Source organism: Rhinolophus hipposideros (assembly GCF_964194185.1).
Source record: "Rhinolophus hipposideros genome assembly, chromosome: 1".
NCBI lineage: Eukaryota > Metazoa > Chordata > Mammalia > Chiroptera > Rhinolophidae > Rhinolophus > Rhinolophus hipposideros.
The window spans coordinates 80,143,461-80,163,178 of record NC_138047.1 but is presented as its reverse complement, the minus strand read 5'-3'; the positions used below and the strand labels follow the sequence as shown (position 1 = coordinate 80,163,178).

Here is a 19,718-nt window from a genome sequence, read left to right as displayed (position 1 = left end):
TGTATCTTTTTAACTTATTAAAGTACAAGAGAAAGAGTGTGTAAGCGACAGTGTACATACAGCTCAGTGACCTTCTATAGTGAGCACGCCCTGATTACCAGCACCCACCTCCTGGATCAAGAAACAGAACATTACCAGGAACTCCTAGAATTAACTTCGAAGTGGATTAGGTACTGGCTCTTCTTTCCAAAATTGGTCAAAGGGTTCAAGCTTTCAGTTATAAGATGAGGAAGTTCTGAGGATCGAAAGTACAGCATGGAGACTATAGTTAATAACACTGTGCTGTGTACTTGAAATTTGCTAAGAGAGTAGATCTTAAGTGTTCTCATACACAGAAAGGTAGTCGTTTGAGGGAATGGATGCGTTAATTAATTTGATTGTGGTAGATATTTTTCAGTGTATACATATATCAAGGCATCATGTTGTATACTTTTTTTTTCATTTTTTAAATTAGTTTCAGGTATACAAATGCCACATGATTAGACATTTATATACTTCACAAAGTGATAACCCTAATAAGTCTATTACCCATCTGGTACTGTACATAGTTATTACAATATTATTGACTATATTCTCTATGCTGTACTTTACATCCCATGACTATTTTTTAAAACTATAGTTGACATTCAATATTATTTTATATTAGTTTCAGGTATACAGAATATTGGTTAGATATTTATATAATTTATGAAGTGATTTCCCCATGATAAGTCTAGTACTCCTCTGGCACTACACATAGTTATTACAATATTACTGACTATTCCACATGGTATACTTTACACCCGTGTGACTATTTTGTAACTACCAATTTGGATTTCTTAGTCCCTTCTCAATTTCCACCCAGCGCCCCTGTCCCCTTCTCATCTAGTAACTATCAGTTCTCTGTATCTATGAGTCTGCTTCTGTTTTGTTTGTTCATGTTTTTCGTTCTTTAGATTCTACATATGAGAGCATCTGGTATTTGTCTTTCTCAGTCTGACTTATTCCACTTAGCATAATACCCTCTGGGTCCATTCATGTTGTTGCAAATAGTACAGTTTCATTCTTTTTAATGGCAGAGTATTATTCCATTGTATATATGTACCACAATTTTTTTTTATCTAATCATCTATCAGTGGGCATTTTGGTTGCTTGCATATCTTGGCTATTGTGAATAGTGCTGCAGTGAATATAGGGGTGCATGTATCTTTTCAAATTCGTGTTTTGGATTTCTTTGGATAGATACCCAGGAGTTGAATTTCTGGATCATAAGGTAGTTTTAATTTTTTGGACAACCTCCATACTGTTTTCCATAGTGGCTGCACCAATATGCAATCACCTCAGTACACAGCGTTCCCTTTTCTCCACATCCCCGCCAACACTTGTTGTTTGTTGACTTATTGATGATAGCCATTCTGACAGGTATGAGGTGACATCTCATTGTGTTTTTTATTTGCATTTCTCTGATGATTAGTGTCGTTGAGCATCTCTTCATATATCTATTGGCCATCTCTATGTCCTTTTTGGAGAAATGTCTTTTTGGGTCCTTTGCCCAATTTTTAAATTGGATTGATGGTTTTTTGGTGGTGTTGTATGAGGTTTTTTTTTTTTTTTTTTTTTTTTGTAAATTTTGGATATTAAGCTCTTATCAGAAGTCATCATTGGCAAATATCTTCTCCCATTCAGTAGGTTGCCTTTTTGTGTGTTGATGGTTTTCTTTGCTGTGTAAAAACTTTATAGTATGATGTATTAATGGTCCCATTTGCATATTTCTTTTGTTTCCCTTGCCCAAAGAGACATATCTGTAAAAATAGTAGTAAGGGTAATGTCTGAGAATTTACTTCCCATAATTCCCATTATGGTTTCGGGTATTACATTCAAATCTTTAATCCATTTTGAGTTTATTTATGTATATGTTTATTTTGCATGTATCTATCCAGGTTTCCTAGCATCATTTATTGAATAGACTGTCTTTACCCCAATATATATTCTTGCTTCCTTTGTCATAGATTAAATGACCATATAGGCATGGATTTATTTCTGGGCTCTCCATTCTGTTCCATTGACCCATGTGTCTGTTTTTATGCCAGTACCATGCTGTTTTGATTACTACAGCCTTGTAGTATGGTTTGCTATCAGGTAGCGTGATGCTGCCAGCTTTGTTCTTTTTTCCAAAGATTGCTGCAGCTATTTTGGAGTCTTTTATGGTTCCATATAAATTTTAGGATTATTTGTTCTGGTTCTGTGAAAAATATCATTGGTATTTTGATAGGGATTGCATTGAATCTATATATTGCTTTGGGTAGTATGGTCATTTTAACTAAATTAATTCTTCCTATCCATGAGCATTGTATATACATTCATTTATTTGTATTTTCTTTAATTTCTGTCTTCAATGTTTTATTTTCTGAGTTCAGGTTTTTTTACTTCCTTGTTAAATTTATTCCTAGGTATTTTTTTTAATGCAATTGTAAATGGGATTGTTTTCTGACAATTCCTTACTGGTGTATAAAAATGCAACTGATTTCTGAATATTATTTTTGTGTCCTGCTAATTTACTGAATTCATTTATCAATTCTAATAGTTTTTAGAAATAGTTTTTAAAATAGTGGATCTTTGGGGTTCATGTTGTATACTTTAAATATATACATGTTGTATACTTTTTTTTATTAGTTTCAGGTGCACAAGACAAAGTAATACTTAGACGTTTATCATTTATATCCCTTACACTCTGTGAACCCCCTTCCCCCATCCACTATCCCTCTGACATCGCACAGAGCCATTACATTCCCACTGTCTCTATTCCCAATGCTGTACTCCACTTCTTGTAAGTAGACACACACACACACACACACACACACACACACACACACACACACACAGACTTGTAGTTGACATTCATTATTGCTCAGCTTCAGCGTCAGGTGTCCAATGCAGTTATCAGGCACATGTATACTTTTAAATATATGTTTGGTCAGGTATATTCAATAAAACAGAAAACACATTACCACTACCAGTTACTTCCCTCAAAGTATCAACCACTAGCCTGACTTCTAACCTCAGAGGTTAAATTTTGAATTACATGTGTGACAGGTAGTAGTTGTGCAAAATTGTACACGTATGTACTCACGTATCTTTTATAAGTATAAAATATAAATGTGTATACATGAACCCTTGTACATATATGTTTTTCGGTTTTTTGATGGGTAGCGGTTGCCAATTCTGGTTCTGGCTTCCTAAGGTGATACATTTAAATTTGTTGTGATTCCCTGCTGATAGATATCGATCATATAACAAGTATATGCATTTGTTATCCATTTACCACTTCTCGATAGTAGTCATAAAAGCACAGTTATCTAATATGAGAGCTTTTATTCCAGGTCCAGTGGCATTGCAGAGCACGGATGGTTGCAGGAGCCAATTTTTACATTGTTGGACGAGACCCTGCTGGTATGCCTCATCCAGAAACAGGGAAGGATCTGTATGAGCCAACTCATGGCGCCAAAGTGCTGACAATGGCCCCTGGCCTAATCACTTTGGAAATAGTACCCTTTCGAGTTGCAGCTTACAACAAAAAAAAGAAGCATATGGACTACTACGACTCTGAACAGTAAGTTTTACATTTTCTGCACAACTCTGCGAAACACCTTGTGCCCTGATCTGCTCCCAGGGCCTTAACGTATTGTTTCTTTACAACAACTTTACTGATAACAGGCTTTGTTGTTCCCATTTCAGAGAAAGGCAAACCAAGGAAACTTTTCAGTGTTGCAGAACTAAAAATTGAATCTGATTTCATAGTTCATGATGTGGAGAATTTTACTGTGAAGGATTTAAAGGCAGTATTGACATTTCTGTGCCTGCCATATCTCCTTTATCTTACTGAGCGTATGGAAGTGGTCTAAGGACTTAAGAGTGACTAATTATTCTGCTAAGTCTAGGGCCTCTGTGTCGTGAGTGAGAATTTAATACTCTAGCAACCACTGTGTGATAGGCACTGTCCTAATTGCTTTACAGATATTAAATTAATTATGTCCTACAACAATCTTATGTGGGAGGTACTGCTATTATCCCCCTTTTATAGATTAGTAGTAAGCTGAGGCATGCAAAAGTGAAATAATTATGTAAGGTCACAGAGCCAATAAATGGCAGCCCAGCAGTTGAACCCAAGCACTGTGGCTCCAGAGCCCGTATTCCTGACCCCTAAGAATGTAGCTTCTTTCTTCAGAGATCTTGGGAGGGGCAAACAACTCACAAGCTTTTAGTACAAATTATTGGTAGTATTGAGCATGGATTTATCTCCCTTTGACTGATGCAATGTATTAATTTCTATCTGTGGATGATAGATACCAATAGATAGTACACTCTGTAACTTTAGAGTGGCACTAGAAGAGTGTGAGTCTCTAGAATCTGAAATCATGGGTTCAAGCCCATCCTTGCTATGCGACTTGAAAGTCCTGCAGGATCTCCGGCCTTATTTCTTCATCTCTAGAATGATAGCCATGATCAAGGTGATTCCCTCTTAGCTCAAGTTGTAGTTGTTTTCATGATCTGTAGCCCTTAGTTATTTTTACGTCTTAGTATGTACTTTTACATATGAGTTGTTTTCTTGATTGATGCTTATTTAGTATATCTGCTTTTTTTTAAGTGCAAATTACAATTCATGTTCAGCAGATAGAACAAATAATGAGTTTTTATTTATGTTTTATCATTTTCGCCTCTACTGACAGGTAGTAATAGATAATTGACCGTACTCTGATAACCTCTCATCTGAGTGCTCTCATTCCTTTTTCCTGTAGTACTTTATAGTTGACGCTGTGTTCAGTAATGATCTTGACCCTGACCCTGTATCCTCGTTTGGTGTGACCCACTTTATAATGGGGACAAGAAAGAAAAAGAAACCTTTCTAAAAATTAAAACGTTTTGTTTCTGAAATAGACAAAGTTTGGTGTCATTTAATTTCTTTGAGATAAATGATAAATTATCTGGATAAAGAAAGACTATTATCAATGAAGTCAGAAGAATTTGTGGGCTTCTCATTTCGTGATGTAAATAATTCTGGAGAAAATGCACTATTTTATGGTTGCAGGCTTTTCTGAGTGATGAACTATAGCTAAAATACAGGAAAATCTTGAATCAATGAACAGAAAAGGCTTATGTAACTGGTACAGGCAAGCATAAAAGAACTAAATGTTCCCTATGGCGTAGGTGTGGAATTCAAGACAGGAGCAATTCTAGACTATTATTTTCTGAACATCTGAAATGTGGCCCAGATCTGGTGTGGCCCAGAACCACACCATGAGAAGAATTTGCAATAAACCAGAACATTTTTACCCTGTACAAAATCAGACTGCCAACACCTATAAATAGTTCTGAATTGTGGCGTGTTTAGTTTTGTTTTGGCTTAAAATTGTGTGTGCATGCGCATGCGCGCATGTACATATATATATATATATATATATATATATATATATATATACACATATACTTTATCATAGGGATGTCGGTATAGGAAAAAACATAGTATATACTGAGTTCAGTACTGTCTGTGGTTTCCGGCATCTACTTAGGGGGGTCTTAGAACATGTCTCCCATGAATAAGGGGGGACTATTGTACTTAGTCTGGGGAGTTGCCTACACGTTGGTAATTCTTTTGAAAGCTTTCCAGCTGGGAACCTTTGATGAGGGTAGCGTCCTCTTTCTGCAAGTTTATAAGACGTATAGTGTCAGAGATGGAATATACACACACACCATTTCTCTGTCTGAAAAAAATGCAGCGATAAAAGTGGTGTGCTAAGAGTTGTAAATAGATTATTCTACCAAAGGAATGCCTTAGAAGCTTTAAAAAAAATAATTTTAAGAAAAATAAAAGCAATTATATTGAACCTTGAGCTATATTACCACAGAAGGTGATTGAAAGTAAAAATATGTATTAAATAAGTTTTGAATACAATCCTGTCCTTTTGTAGTTTAAATCACGTAGGGTCAAAATGAGAGATTCTAACTTTCAGTATTCCCCTTTGTCCAGTTCTGCTTTCCATGGTTTCAGTTACCTGCTGTCCACTGTGGTCTGAAAATATTAAATGGAAAAATTCCAGAAATAAACAATTCATAAGTTTTAAATTGCACACCATTCTGAGTAGTGTGATGGAATCTCATGCCATCTTGCTCTGTCCTGCCTGGGACATGAATCATCCCTCTGTCCAGTGTCTCCACACTGTACGCTCCCTGCCTGCTAATCACTTAGTAGTCATCTCAGTTATCACAGGAACCCTTATGTTACTGAATCATGGCCCCAAAGTGCAAGAGTCGTGATGCTGGCAATTCAGATAGGCCAAAGAGAAGCCATAAAGTGCTTCCTTGGAGTGAAAAGGTGAGTACCGTACAGTCAGATAATTTGAGTACAGTACGTACTCAATTTGAGTACGGTACGTACAGTACCATACCGTACAGATAATTTGAGAGAGAAATCGAGAGAGAGATCACATTTGCATAACTTTTATTACAGTATATTATAAGTCTATTTTATTTTATTGTTGTTAATCTCTTAGTGTAATTTATAAATTAAACTTTATCATGGGGATGTCAGTATAAGAAAAAACGTAGTATATACTGGGTTCAGTACTGTCCGTGGTTTCCGGCATCCACTGGGGGTCTTAGGACATATCTCCCATGAATAAGGGGGGCTATTGTACTTAGTCTGGGGAGTTGCCTACATGTTGGTAATTCTTTTGGAAGCTTCCCAGCTGAGAACCTTTGATGAGGGTAGCGTCCTCTTTCTGCAAGTTTATAAGACGTATACTGTCAGAGATGGAATACTAGGCCAAGCAACCCTTTGTTTCTCACCCAGCATGCAATTTGTTTAATTGTGTACAAGACGTTATGAACATAATTTCTTTTGAAAGTAATAATCAGTCAATTATAGAGTGAAGAGAGAAAAATACAATCATTTAGCTAGTGTCCAAATACTTAAAAGTTAGGTGAGTTTCCATTTTGATGAGGAAACAAAACAAAACAGACTTGGAGCTTTTCTTTTATACGTCCCTTGTGCCTATATGTTTCATTACTGTGGCTTCTTTGCAAGATCAGCTGATTTAATCACACGCAGGACTCTAAAATCCATCTGTCTGTAGTTAGTTGACTGATGTGCTGAGAGGCCCTTGATAACTTTCATGTTTTGTTAAATCTGTGTAGTATTGCTTTAAGTCTCTCTTTTAATCATTCAAAAGCTAAATAATTACATCAGTTCTCATAAGATTTTCCAATGATGAATTCTATATTAGTTGCATGAGTGGCTCATTTTCTTGGAATTTTTTTGAGTTACCAAATCTTAATAAATTGTAACTTGGGGAGCTTTAAAGCTGCCTTAGTTTTCTAATTTTTTACATTGTGTTCAAATATAATTAAGTTGATGGGAATATGTTGGAAAGTGATTAAAATTTTATGGAAAGGCGATAGTCTTTGATGTAGTGAGAAAACAGTTATTAATTATGCACATATGAGGTTGTCTTATGTTTGATTAATGGACATTATTCAATGCCAACTTTTATGTAATTAATGATTTTGTACCTTTTGATTTGAGTAAATACCAGTGTAAGACAAGGCTTAGGGAGAAAAAACAAACTTCATGAAGATTTAGGCAAGATATTATTGATAGGAATTATGATAAAAATCATCTGTTTGTACTTAAGTAGGTTCATGTTAGCTATAATAGTGACTCAAGGACTACAAGATTAAAGCCTGTTCTTTCAGATAGTACAAACAAACTTTTAGAGATAATTCTTTTTTATTTTGGTAATTTTTCTCCTTTACGCAGTAAATCTTCGGGTAAATGTAAAATTATGGTTCAGATTATTGAAATAGCAACTAATGAAAAGAGAGCACAGGAGTGAGAGTGCCTCGTGGCAATGGGTAAATGAAGGGACAGGTAGGCATAAATGTTTGCTGTACAATTATTTCCACGTTATTAATATACTATTCCTTTCATATTTTTTTAATGCTGGGGTATACTTTAAATCATGTACTATTAGTGTCATTTTTAAAAAGCATTCTAATTGTAAGCATCCTCTGAGGCTTTTTCATATATTCTTCCTTTCTTTATATACTTTTCATGGTAGAGCTCATCTATCCCAGTGGTTTCTGTGCCGGGATTCTTAAAGCTATATGAGTATACACTTCAGTGTTTCCAAGTTGCTGGTTGTGTAGCTTTCTATTACTGTGTGACACATTACAACAAATTTAGTGGCTTAAAACAGTATTCATTTATTACCTCACAGTTCTTGATATCATAAGTCTGGGTGAGCTACGCTTGATTCTGGCCAGGCTGGGCTCCTATCTGAATGAACGTTCTAGAAAGAACCCACTTCCAAGATGACCCTTGTCATTGGCAGAATTCAGTTCTTTATGGTTGTAGGACTGAGGTCCCTGTCTTCTTACTGGCTGAGGGTTGCTATCTGGTCCTAGAAGTCACTTTTAGGTCCTTCCTTGTGGGTCCTCTCTATCTCAGCAATAGAACCTCCTTTGTGGTAAACCCCTTTCATACTTCGAATCTCCCTGACTTCCCCTTTTACTATCAGCCAAGAAAATTCCTCTACTTGTAAAGGGCTTGAATAATTAGGTCAGACCGACTCAGATAATGTCACTATTTTAGGTCAATAGATTAGTAACTAATCACATCTGCAAAATTCTTTTACCATATGGTGACATATGATGGCAGCAACACCATAGGGTGAAGGTCATGAAGGCCATCGTAGACTTTTGTCTACCCTGCTAATGGTCGTTTCTGCTTAGATTTCTTGATATACTTAACTTGCCCAGAATCTCCTTTACTTTTGCCTTCATTTATCTTCACATCCTAAATTTCCTTGGTTACTTGTTCTTCCCATTATATAGAATCTTGAAATCCTTTATTCTTTCACCTTACTCTCTTCACATTTAAGTCTTGTCATAGACTTGAAATATTTCTTGTGTGAATTTCTTTCTTGCCGAGTAGTCTTTTTAATACACAAGTATTTCTGTTAGAGTACCGGGGAACTTTCTTTTCCATTAATTCATAAAATACTTTTTTTAAATTAATTTTGATGTTTCTTCTGAAAACTTGTAGAATTTTGACTGTAATTGCATGAATTTACCAACAAGTCTCATCCTATGTTTGTAGATTTTACACATACTTTACTGTGGGGAGTTACTGCATGACTGTTAATAGATAAGATCTAATTTAAAATCTGTTGTGTTCTTTGTTCTACTACACATTTGAATCAAATTAGGGATGTACTAGTATGTATATCTTTGAAAATCAAATTATATATTTTATTTAACTGTATCTTACTTGAAAATCAGCAGGGTATATTGAAATTAACAAAACTTTCTGACTTTGCTTTATTCATTTATTAAGTATTTATTGAGTCTTTACTGTGTACGTGTAATTGCTAGGTCTGGGTACAATAGTTGGAAATAGGAAGATATTGTTATTGTCCTCATGAGACATATTCTAGTATATGTGCTGCCAAAGCGAGCATATGAGACTTATATTCTAAAGAAGACAGACAGTATACCACTAACAACACAGTTAATTCAGTGCTTTGCAAAAGACGTGCAGGAAGCTCTGCTAACACTTATCTGACCAAATTTGAGTTATCAGGAATGAGTTCCTAGAGCGAGTGACATTTACTCTGAGCTCCAGAAAGGTAGGCATTACCTTGGTAAAGAAGGAGGTAATGGCATTCTGGACAAAGGGCAAAGCACGTGCAAAGGCCCTGAGGTGAGATGACTCATGGATGGTTTGGAAAGAAGGCCAGGGTAGGTTGAACAGAGAATGAAAGGAGGAGGATGACAGAGACAGAGACCAGATAAGGCAGTTCTTTGAAAGGTATGAACTGGAATAGATTTTTAAAAGAAAGTGTTACAGTGTGCATTAGATATTAAGTTCATGTTTTTGGTAATTAGGAAAGTTAGGTTATACAGATTGATTCTCCCAACACATTAACTAAAAATGCTGGATAAAAGAAAACATTTTCATAAGAGTGTTACGGCACTGATACAATGTTTGTAAGGCCAAACTATTAAGTGAAAGCTAGTATTTCAGGTAAGCTGAACATTGAAGCTTTTGTCCTGCTGAACCTAGCAAACTTGAGTATTGACTTTCATGGTCTTGACCTAGGTGGGAGTCCAACAGGAGACGCTCCCACCTAAGTGTAAGGAGGAAACTGAAGGGAATCCAGTCCTTTCCCCTACCCCAAAGGAGAATGGGAGCAGAGCACTGAGCTTTATGCTCAAAAGCTCAAAACTCAGCTCCAGTGGGTCAAACTCAGATTACCTGGGTAGAGTCAAAACAAAAAATGCAAACAGCCCCAAAGGCTTCATGCCCTGAAGAGTTTTAGTTGGTTCTTCACTAAGCTAGCCTCAAAGTGTTCAGCAGAGGCAAACAGAAACCCGCCCTAGAGTGTTCCACCTTTGTCCCAGGCCTCAACTTACTCCCATAAATAATCATACAAGCTTAATGAACAGTTCAGTCAAAAATGAGAAAGCAAACAAAGCACCAAAGCTAGAATTACCAGACATAGATTGCAAAAATAACTATGCTTGCTGTGTTTATAAAAACAAAGAAGTTTGAAATTACCTACACGGCACATAAATATATAGAAATTACCTAGCAATATAGAAAAGAGCAAGATGAGAGGGAGATTAGTGTTGTCAACAAATTCCCAAGACCCTGGAATTTAAATCAAGAGAGGTTTATTCTCAAAAATATGGTTTGCAAGCCAGGGAGACACAGCTTCCAGTACAAACTGAAAGTGCGTTCTGAGGAGGGAGAGGTGGGGCAGGGTATTTAAGGGCAAAACCACAAGAAGCTGTCCTCTAAGAGGATTGGTTGCTAAGCTCTAAGTATACACTATATATTTTCTGGTTGGTTATGGTGACGGGGCTTTCCAGTCTTCACGAATTTAGGATGAGCAGGTAGGGTTGCAAGACATGGCCAGCGGTTGGTGTCATAAGACCTGGTCAGCAGAGGATGTCACAAGACATGGGCCACTACCTCATTTTCCATTGGAGTTTGCAAAACAAACTTGTAAAACAAGTAATGCTTAAATAGACAAAGTAGAGAGTGCAGTTTGCCATGGAGACAGTCAGAGTTCAAACTGCAAAGCTGTTTAGTCACTCAAGCAGAGCCAGAGACCAGATTGCAAAAAGGGTCCAGATATTTGGTCACAAAACTGTGATATTAAAATCCTCAGTGTGAAGGTGTGTATTAGTGCAGGCGAGAGTTAATGGCAGCTTAGGTTTGGGTAGGTTGCGCAGGGGGATTGAAAGAAATGAATTGACTCAAAACATCTTTAAGAGGCACAATCATTAGGACTTAACGTGTAATTGCTATATTAAATGAAGTCTGATTTGTTTTTTCTTACTAAATGTATAAATCTAATATCTCCCCATATTCTTCTCCCTCTGTATTTCAAAACAAACAACAATACTAGTTCAGTATTCTCTGGAATTCCAGAGGTGACAGGTGGGTTTTTAATGGAAAGACTTGGTGGGTATAAAAGTGCAATGGAATTAGTATAGTGATTGTGTTGCTAACAACATCATTATTATATATCTGCAAGGTAAATTTAAAATTTTCTGTAACAGAACAAATATTTTAATTCTGAAAGTGTTCTGATTTTACATTTTATAAAAGTCATAAACCAAAGATTTTGTGGATTTTGCTCCCTTAAGAATCATTTATCAACCAATAATGATCGCTTTCTCCCTAATTTTTATGGAAAACTTCCTACAATCAGGAATGAAAGAGATGGCATGGAAATGTACATTATTTGTCTTCATTCTTTCATAGACCCCTCTTTGAAAAACATTCTAGAGAAGTGAAACGCTTATGTTTTCTAGAAGTGAAATAAAAGTAATCTTGTTTTTATGGTTAATACTAGGAATGATAGGACATCTTAAGGAGATGTGCTATATTCATTATAAAACCCAGCAATACCCATGTGCTGCTTTTAATCAGTCATAACATCTGAAAGAGAAAAGATGGGGCAAAGGGAGGGGGACTGTAAGGACGGAGTCCCAGAGAGCAGGTTCCAGGCTCTCAGCCTCACTTGGAAAGGTGCTGGCTCAGGTAGTAGATGGCCCTCAGCTATGACCAGTTAGCCATTAGCCACTGATACAACCGCCGTGGCTCTGTGAGCACACATGGGTTGCATCTAGCAAGTGAGGTTAGCAAGCATATTGTGGATTGTGGATCCTGTTGATCCTACTTCCTGTGTCTCTCCTGGCTGCCAGTGAGATTGGAGTGTGGGAAGACCCCCTGTACTGGCGGATGTTTGCTTTTGTATCTCGAACAGCCTCCGTTGAGAATATACTGGTATGACTTCCCCATCTATGGCTCCATTGTTAATCCTTTTTGACCTCACCATATCCTGCGTTCTTGTGCGGGGAGCGAGAGCTGAGATCCTGCTTTACAGGGACATGCATTGAGAAGCAGGCAACAGTGTAAGGGCCCCAATTAAAACTCTGGTGAGCTGGTAGAGACCGTGTGGAAGATTTACTATTTCAATGCCAGGGGAGAAAATTAGCTTTGAACCAAAGCAGGTCAAAGGTCTGCTCCTTCTCTCTCTCTATCCCAAAACCCTGACCAGATTTGACTGCTCTTGTGGGATGAATGGACACACCTATCAGTGCTAGAGAAAAATTAACTGAGGCGGGTTTTCCTTGAACCAGTTAAGGGCACCTGTACTGCTTTACTGGGAGACCCAGACCACACTACCCTCAGCACCAAGGGAAACATTTTCCAGACAACTGTCTCATTTGCTCCTTTTCATTTTCCTCTAGCACTGATGGGTGTGTCCATTCTTTACCATAAAGGGTCATGAAATCTATAGTCAACCATAGTATAGGAGAACAGGGTTTTGTGTTTTGTAATTAATATGTAACATTAGCTTCAGGTGTACAACATAATGACTGGATATTTGTATGTATTGGGGAGTGATCACATTACGTCTAGTTAACATCCACATCATACAGTTACCAAAAAACAATTTTTTTTCTTCTGATGAGAACTTTTAAGATCTGCTTCTCTTAGCAACTTTCAAATATGCCATACAGTATTATTAAGTATAGTCGCCATACTGTACGTTCCATCCCCTTGACTTACTTAATTTAGAACTAGAAGTTTATACCTTTGATTTCCTTCACCCATTCCCCCTGCTTCTGGCAACCACCAGTGTGTTCTCTATCTCTGAGCTTGAGAACAAGGGTTTCAAACGGACTCACAAAGATCTTGATGGGCAAAATTTGGGGCTTCTGTGCTTTCAACTGGGAAAGAGTACATCGTTTTTCATCTGCTTCTGAAAGAAGCCTCTAATTACTCATGAACAGATCCCAGTTTTCAGGAAGTTAATCCCAGAAGCTCTCAGATGCCCAGCACCAAATAAAACCGCCTGGGATGAGACACGTGGCTGAGCTCCCTCTCAGCAGAGTGCCAGGAACTGTTCTGAGGAACACGCTGCCATCCTTGGAGACTACTTCCTGTATAAGCCCTGCAGCTAAGACAGGAGTTCTACAGGCAGAACCAATACGTTTTCAAAGGGGTTTTAAAATTGAGTGGCCTGCAGTGACTTCAGGAAACCCTGGCAATTCGATATTTGACTGAATGTCGGAGAGGAGCTGTTCTCTAACTTTTGTTTATAAGACGGGGTACTGAGAAGAAAACATGATGAATTAAAGATTTTGGTTAATTAGGTTTTAGTAATTAAATTTTCCTTGTATTTCAGTTGGTCTTTGGAGATAAAGATCATTAAATTGATCACGTCTGATGCCAACCAGTGCTTTTTTAGTTCCTGGAAAGAAAACCATAAATAGCTATTCATCTGGTTTTGAAGAGAAGCTTTTGTTTTACCTCATTCCTAAGAATTCTTAGAGTTTTGATGTACACTGTATTGTACGTAAGCTTTTTTCAAGTTGGATGAAAAGTTAAATAGGACCAAAATAGTTCATTAGATTCGTTTATAAGTGACCATAATTATTTTTAGTTCTATTAGGGAAGAAATTCTCCTTTCTTTCTCTGATCGCTTATTGTCTAGTTAGCATTTTTTAAAAAGCTGACTTGATGGAGCATGAAGCTTCAAAAATGCGCTTGAAGAGCTGTCTGCTGACCCTGCTCTTGTCAATGTGAACGACTTGTGCTGGTGGCTCCGATGACCACATATGTGCACTGAAAGACAGCAGATGGTTGTAAAGGTTCTAAAGTCTCAAGTGGCCAAGAGTCATTGTACTTTGGAGTTAGTCCAGATGCTGGCCCCATGTGGTTAGTGAGTCCCACATGGGACAAGATGCTGGGCCCACTGGGTCCCACACACTCTGCTAGATGCTCTGGTTTTCCCCTCCCTACTGTTTTACCCCCCCCCCCCTTTTTTTTTTAGAGCAGACGCTATGAATTATAAGACTCTAAGACCAAGTGGTTTTGAGAAGGAGAAAAACAAACGTACTTCTTGTGTTTCTTTTTTCAGGTACCATGAGTGATTGGTTAACTAGTATGATTAGATGGCCTAATTAGAATTGCTTTGTAGTGAAAGCCTCAGGTCCTTTATTTAGTAGCTTTTTCAGCTTCTGTCAGATTCCTGATTACTAATAGGTAAAGTTCAGAACTAATTTTAGATCATTCCCGGAATGTCTCAGTTTTCACTTGATTTAATTATTTCTGCTGTGCTCGCTTTGGCAGCACATATACTAAAATTATTTCTGTGAAACGATGCTATTTAAATACACAATTATGAACACGGTGATTTGATTGCAGGTAGTGACTCTTGTGTCAAGTTCTTACGCTTGACTTCTGACAAAAAGCAAACTCCGTAGGTGACAAATAAAAGTATAAGTGTGCGGCAGAGGGAAAGAAATGTGTTTTTCGTAGCCAGGGTGGAGTGGAACGACCACCATGTGGAAGCAGAAACTCCAGTTTCATGTGAAGAAATGCTTGTGGCATGCAGGGCAGATGGAGTGTGAAATAGCGGCAGGAAGAGAGGGACCTAGGGACCTTGGTTTTAAAATGCAGTTTCAGAAGGAATGCAAACAAACTTCTGGATTTCAGACAGCTTGGCATCCTGGGGAAAGAAAAGACTTTAATGGGTCTGGCTTTTTTTCTTTAATCAAAAAGTCAAGATAGAACCATCCAGCAGCTGCTACTCTCTTGTGTCTTATTGTCAGCAAGAACAAGTACTTTATCATGTGGCACAAGGTTTTTTTTTTTTGTTTGTTTGTTTTGTTTTTAAATCAAAATTTAAAATTTCTGTGGCCAGAAAGCTCTAGGGTCCTAATTTTCCTCAGTAAAGCTTGTTTGGGGAACTGATAAGTGAACCTCCTAAGGAACTGAAACATTCAATCAATGTTGTATCAAATGCTTCTCAGCTAAATTAACCAACTTCACATCAGGCTGGAGCAAGGATTTCTAGATACGTTTGGAAAGATCTGGACCCCTCAGCTCCTTGCCTGACGTGAGGTCTAGGCTGAGCTCTGCGAACCCTATCCTCAGGTGGAACCTCTCCGGCCTGCAGGTAAGTGGACTGTGTTGATGGGTTCAGTTATCAATTCATTCTCACGTGCTTTCTTGGTATCCTCAGAAGGCAATCTTGTGTCTTTAATGAGAAGATTGAAACCATCCTGCATTAAGTGCCCCTTCTTCTCACTCCAAATCATCACTATTTCTTTTCTTCATTCTTGACCCTCCTCCTTGTCCAAGCTCCTTTCCCTTTGTTCTTCGTTCCAGACCTTCTTCTCCACGTTTCATTTCTCTCCTATTGCCTCTCCCCTGGTGTTCATCCTTCTCCCTTTTTTCATTTTTTCTATTTATTGTCTTCTGCCTATACACTTTCTAAGACCTCGCTTTTCCTTTAAAAAAAAAAAAAGAGAGAGAATCACATCTTTTCCGCACTCTGTCTTTGCCATTTTACCATTCTATCTCTTCTTCATCATACACTAAAAATCAAAGGAAATGTAAATTCTGATTTCTAAATCCAGTGTCATTCCTCCCCCCCTCCCCCACCATAGCCATCTCCCTTAGCCCCTCTGTGGCCTTGACGTTTTAAATTTTCTCTTTTTCCATGACCTTCATATATAATCATCTTGGTTTTCTTCCTACTCCTTTGACAAATGCTTTCTCTTTTGCTGCGTTTGTTTTCTCAAACTTAGTTTTCATTTTAGTTTTGATAAATTTACAAAGTTATGTTTCTAACCTGAACTTTTTTGAATTCTTTTTTGAAATCTCTCATAGAGATTGGTAGGCGAGGTCTCAGGGAATCACCAGGGCATGTTAGCCATGTCCTGTTATGTTGATGTTAGGCTGATGGAGACTTAGATATGGTGCCTGTCTGTGTGCGCATGCTAAGCAGGGAAAGTGCTCAACAAAAGAACAGCGGCTTCTGCATTCACATCTGTCTGGGAGAAAGCCACCCCTCTCTCCCTCATCGTGAAGCCAGACAATTCGTTTCCTCCGCATACGTCCCTGGTGCCTTTGGGCGGCTCCCCAGCATAGAGTAAGACGAGTCAGTCAGTAAGTCCTTGCAGGGAGCCTTTGAAGAGGATCACCTGGGACTCCAGCAGCCCTCCAGCTCACTCAGCCGCTGTCTCCTCTGGTTTTCCCAGCCAGAAGTTATGTGGACTTTTCTCTCTGGCACTAGAACCCTGGGTTGGGGAACCTGGTGTGTGAGGCTGGGACCCCTCGCTCCTCAGGGGTGATCTCCACTGATGATATATACCTCTCAACTTTTAAATGCCACACATGGGTGTGGGATCAGCCGGTTCTGCATCTGTGCCCCTGCTACCAGCCTCGATGTGCCTGTCCTCTATATCCTTAATTATAGGACTTCTTTTCAGCTAGACTTCATTCTGTAGTTTAGTTGTAATTTTGAGGTGGTTGTGGGAGGAGGCCAGCACAGCATTTACCTATCCCACCATCTTGACTGGAACTCCTGGATAGAGGTTTTTACAGTAAGCTTTTGTTCATTGTAACAGTTGTTATTGATAATAATTTTATTTTTTTTATTTTGATATTGACAATTGATAAAAATCATCATTGTAGAAAATTGCAGAAAACATGAACAAAATTAAAAGCACCTGTGACATTACTTCATAGATATAACCACTAGTAACGTTTGGATATTTTTCTTTGTAACCGTCTTCCCCCTGCCCGATACCCTGCCCGATACAATTTTAACAAAATTGAAATGGTGTTGTGTATAAAATTGTGTGCCCTGATTACTTTACTTATCATTAATTAAATCAGGAACATTTTATCCCATCCGTAGCTGTACTTTAATGACTATATAATTCTGCTCAGCACTGTACCATAATTTATTTAGAACCTGCAACTTTTAGGTTATTTGTAATATTTTACAACTTAATATTTTACAACTTTGTTTTATTGTAACATTTTACAATAAAACAACTTTCGGATAGCTATCTTTATGCATATTTGTCTGCATTTCTGATTATTTCTTTAAAGTAGATTTCTAGAAATGTGATTATTGATTAAAACGTATCTGACATACCTCCAGAAGGAAAGGTTCTTGGCAGTTTATGATTTCACTGGATCCTCATATTAACTACACAGATAATGAAATAGGGAGGGAAACATACAATTGCTGACTAGGAGTAAACATGACCTGTGATTTGATGGATCTAACGACTCAGAACTCTTGCTGGGTCCTGGTCTGCTCTCTAGTTGGTTCTCTTGTTCAAGGGAGGAGGATGAAATTACCAGTAGACAATATGTGTCATAGCCATAGTTGCTGTGTATTTAGTAGTGTAAGGGCTTTTGTGTGTGTGTGTGTGTTTTTTTTTTTTTTTTATGTAGGAAGATGAGAAGAACTAAATTACCTTTGTGATATCTCATCAATGAAATAATAGTAATTATTGCTGCTCACTTATTATCGCTAATATGAAATTCTATTTTTTTCTTAATGTTGCAGTATGCATTTAGCCTTTCAGATTCAATCTTCCTAAAAAGTTTTCAATCTGTGCTAGCTAAATTATATCTAATTAAAAAAAATTAGTTCTAAATTAATACTTGTCAGGGGCTGGGGAGGAGGGAGTGAGATATGGGTATGGCTATAAAAGGGCAACCCAAAGGAGTGCCATGGTTTTGGAACTGTTCTGTATATTGACTGTGGTATATACATGAAACTCCACATGTGATAAAATTGCATAAAACTAAATAAACACATAGAGAAATGAGCACGAATAAAAGTGGAGAAATCTGAATAGGGACGGTAGATTGTTTCTGTGCTGATATCCTGATTGTGATATTATGCTATAGTTTTGCAGGACATTACCATTGGGGAAACTGGGTAAAGGATACATGAGATCTTCCTGTATTATTTCTTATAATTGCATGCGAATCTATAAAATTAATAAAAATATCAAGTAAAATATTTTTCTAGTTCTGTAAATGGGTAATTTTGAATAGTATGGTGTTTTTTTTTTTTTTTTGCTCAATGAAAAATTTGAAATCACATTGATATTCATGAGTACTGTGTTTTGTCCAAAAATTTTTTTTCAGTAAGCTTGTTTACTGTGAATGGAAGGGACACATGCTTTTTAAAATTTCACTATAAGTTTTTAAAAATGTGAAATAATGTTTTTCTCTCTCTTTCAGCCATGAAGATTTTGAATTTATTTCTGGAACACGAATGCGCAAACTTGCTCGAGATGGCCAGAAACCTCCTGAAGGTTTCATGGCTCCCAAGGCCTGGAATGTGCTGGTGGAATACTACAAATCCCTGGAGAAAGCCTGAGCTGCTAACCAGTCCTTCCACCTTTGACACTTCACTGAGTAACCAGAGGGGACCACATAGTTACTGCTGGCATTTTATTGTGGTGGTGTCTGTCTGGACACAATTTCTAAAAACAGACCATCTCCCTTAACTAGCCTCAGTTTTGGTCTGCTTTATGAGTTCTGGTTTGAACTAGTGTAACACACTGTTGGTTTTAATGTATCTTTTCCATTCATTATAGTTAATATTCCTACAGTACAATTTTAAAATCTTGTCTTTTTTATATTTATGCTTCTGTCTCATGATTTTTTCAAGCTGTTACATTAGTTGTAACCAATACTATACACATTAAATACCACTTTTCATCCCTTGAAAAAAGAAAAAAAATCCACTAAACAATAAACTTGGCTAGACCTTGTTTTGGGAATATTACAAGACATCTGTAGCAATTAGATTGTTTTTTTTCCATGTTGAAAATACAAACTTTTTTCCTTCCTTCTGATAAACTATTGATCTATTATCTGTTATAATCTAAAGTATTCCTATGATCTGTGTAAGCCCTGAATGAACTTTATCCAATAAAATTAAACCTTTTGACTTATTTAAGTGATACTTCTAATTTTTATTTTGTTTATTTATTTTTACATACTCGTTCCTTTTTGTGAAAAGTTTCTGGTGGAGGAGGGAAAATACAGGCATCTTTCATTACTAGAATTTAATAATTAGTTTTTAACATTACGTTTCATAGGGAATTTTTAAGTGGGAAAATAATAATGCATTCTCAGCCTATCGACAACCTGAACCTGTTTTCCCAAATATCTGTCTAATATTCTTAAACACCTAAACTAAGATGGCTGTACCAGTAATAGAGAATGATAGAGGGAGATAGGGGGATGCCAATTAGTCCATTGTTGAGGGGGGAGGGGCAGTATATCAAATTTGATTTTTGTGGAATATCCTCAAGTTGATTATTCAAATGCAGAT

At 37.3% G+C, this 19,718-nt stretch overlaps 1 protein-coding gene across 1 annotated transcript in view; it reads left to right on the top strand.

Moving 5' to 3' along the window:
• The window catches only part of PAPSS1 (3'-phosphoadenosine 5'-phosphosulfate synthase 1), a 95,075-nt gene extending 75,740 nt beyond the window's left edge, over window positions 1-19,335 (top strand). The window contains exons 11-12 of the mRNA XM_081054070.1: window positions 3,360-3,589; window positions 18,617-19,335. Of these exons, the coding sequence (XP_080910196.1) occupies window positions 3,360-3,589; window positions 18,617-18,755 (369 nt within the window). The 3' untranslated portion in view covers window positions 18,756-19,335. The remainder of the gene's footprint in view (window positions 1-3,359; window positions 3,590-18,616) is intronic.
• Window positions 19,336-19,718: the final 383 nt, after the last annotated feature.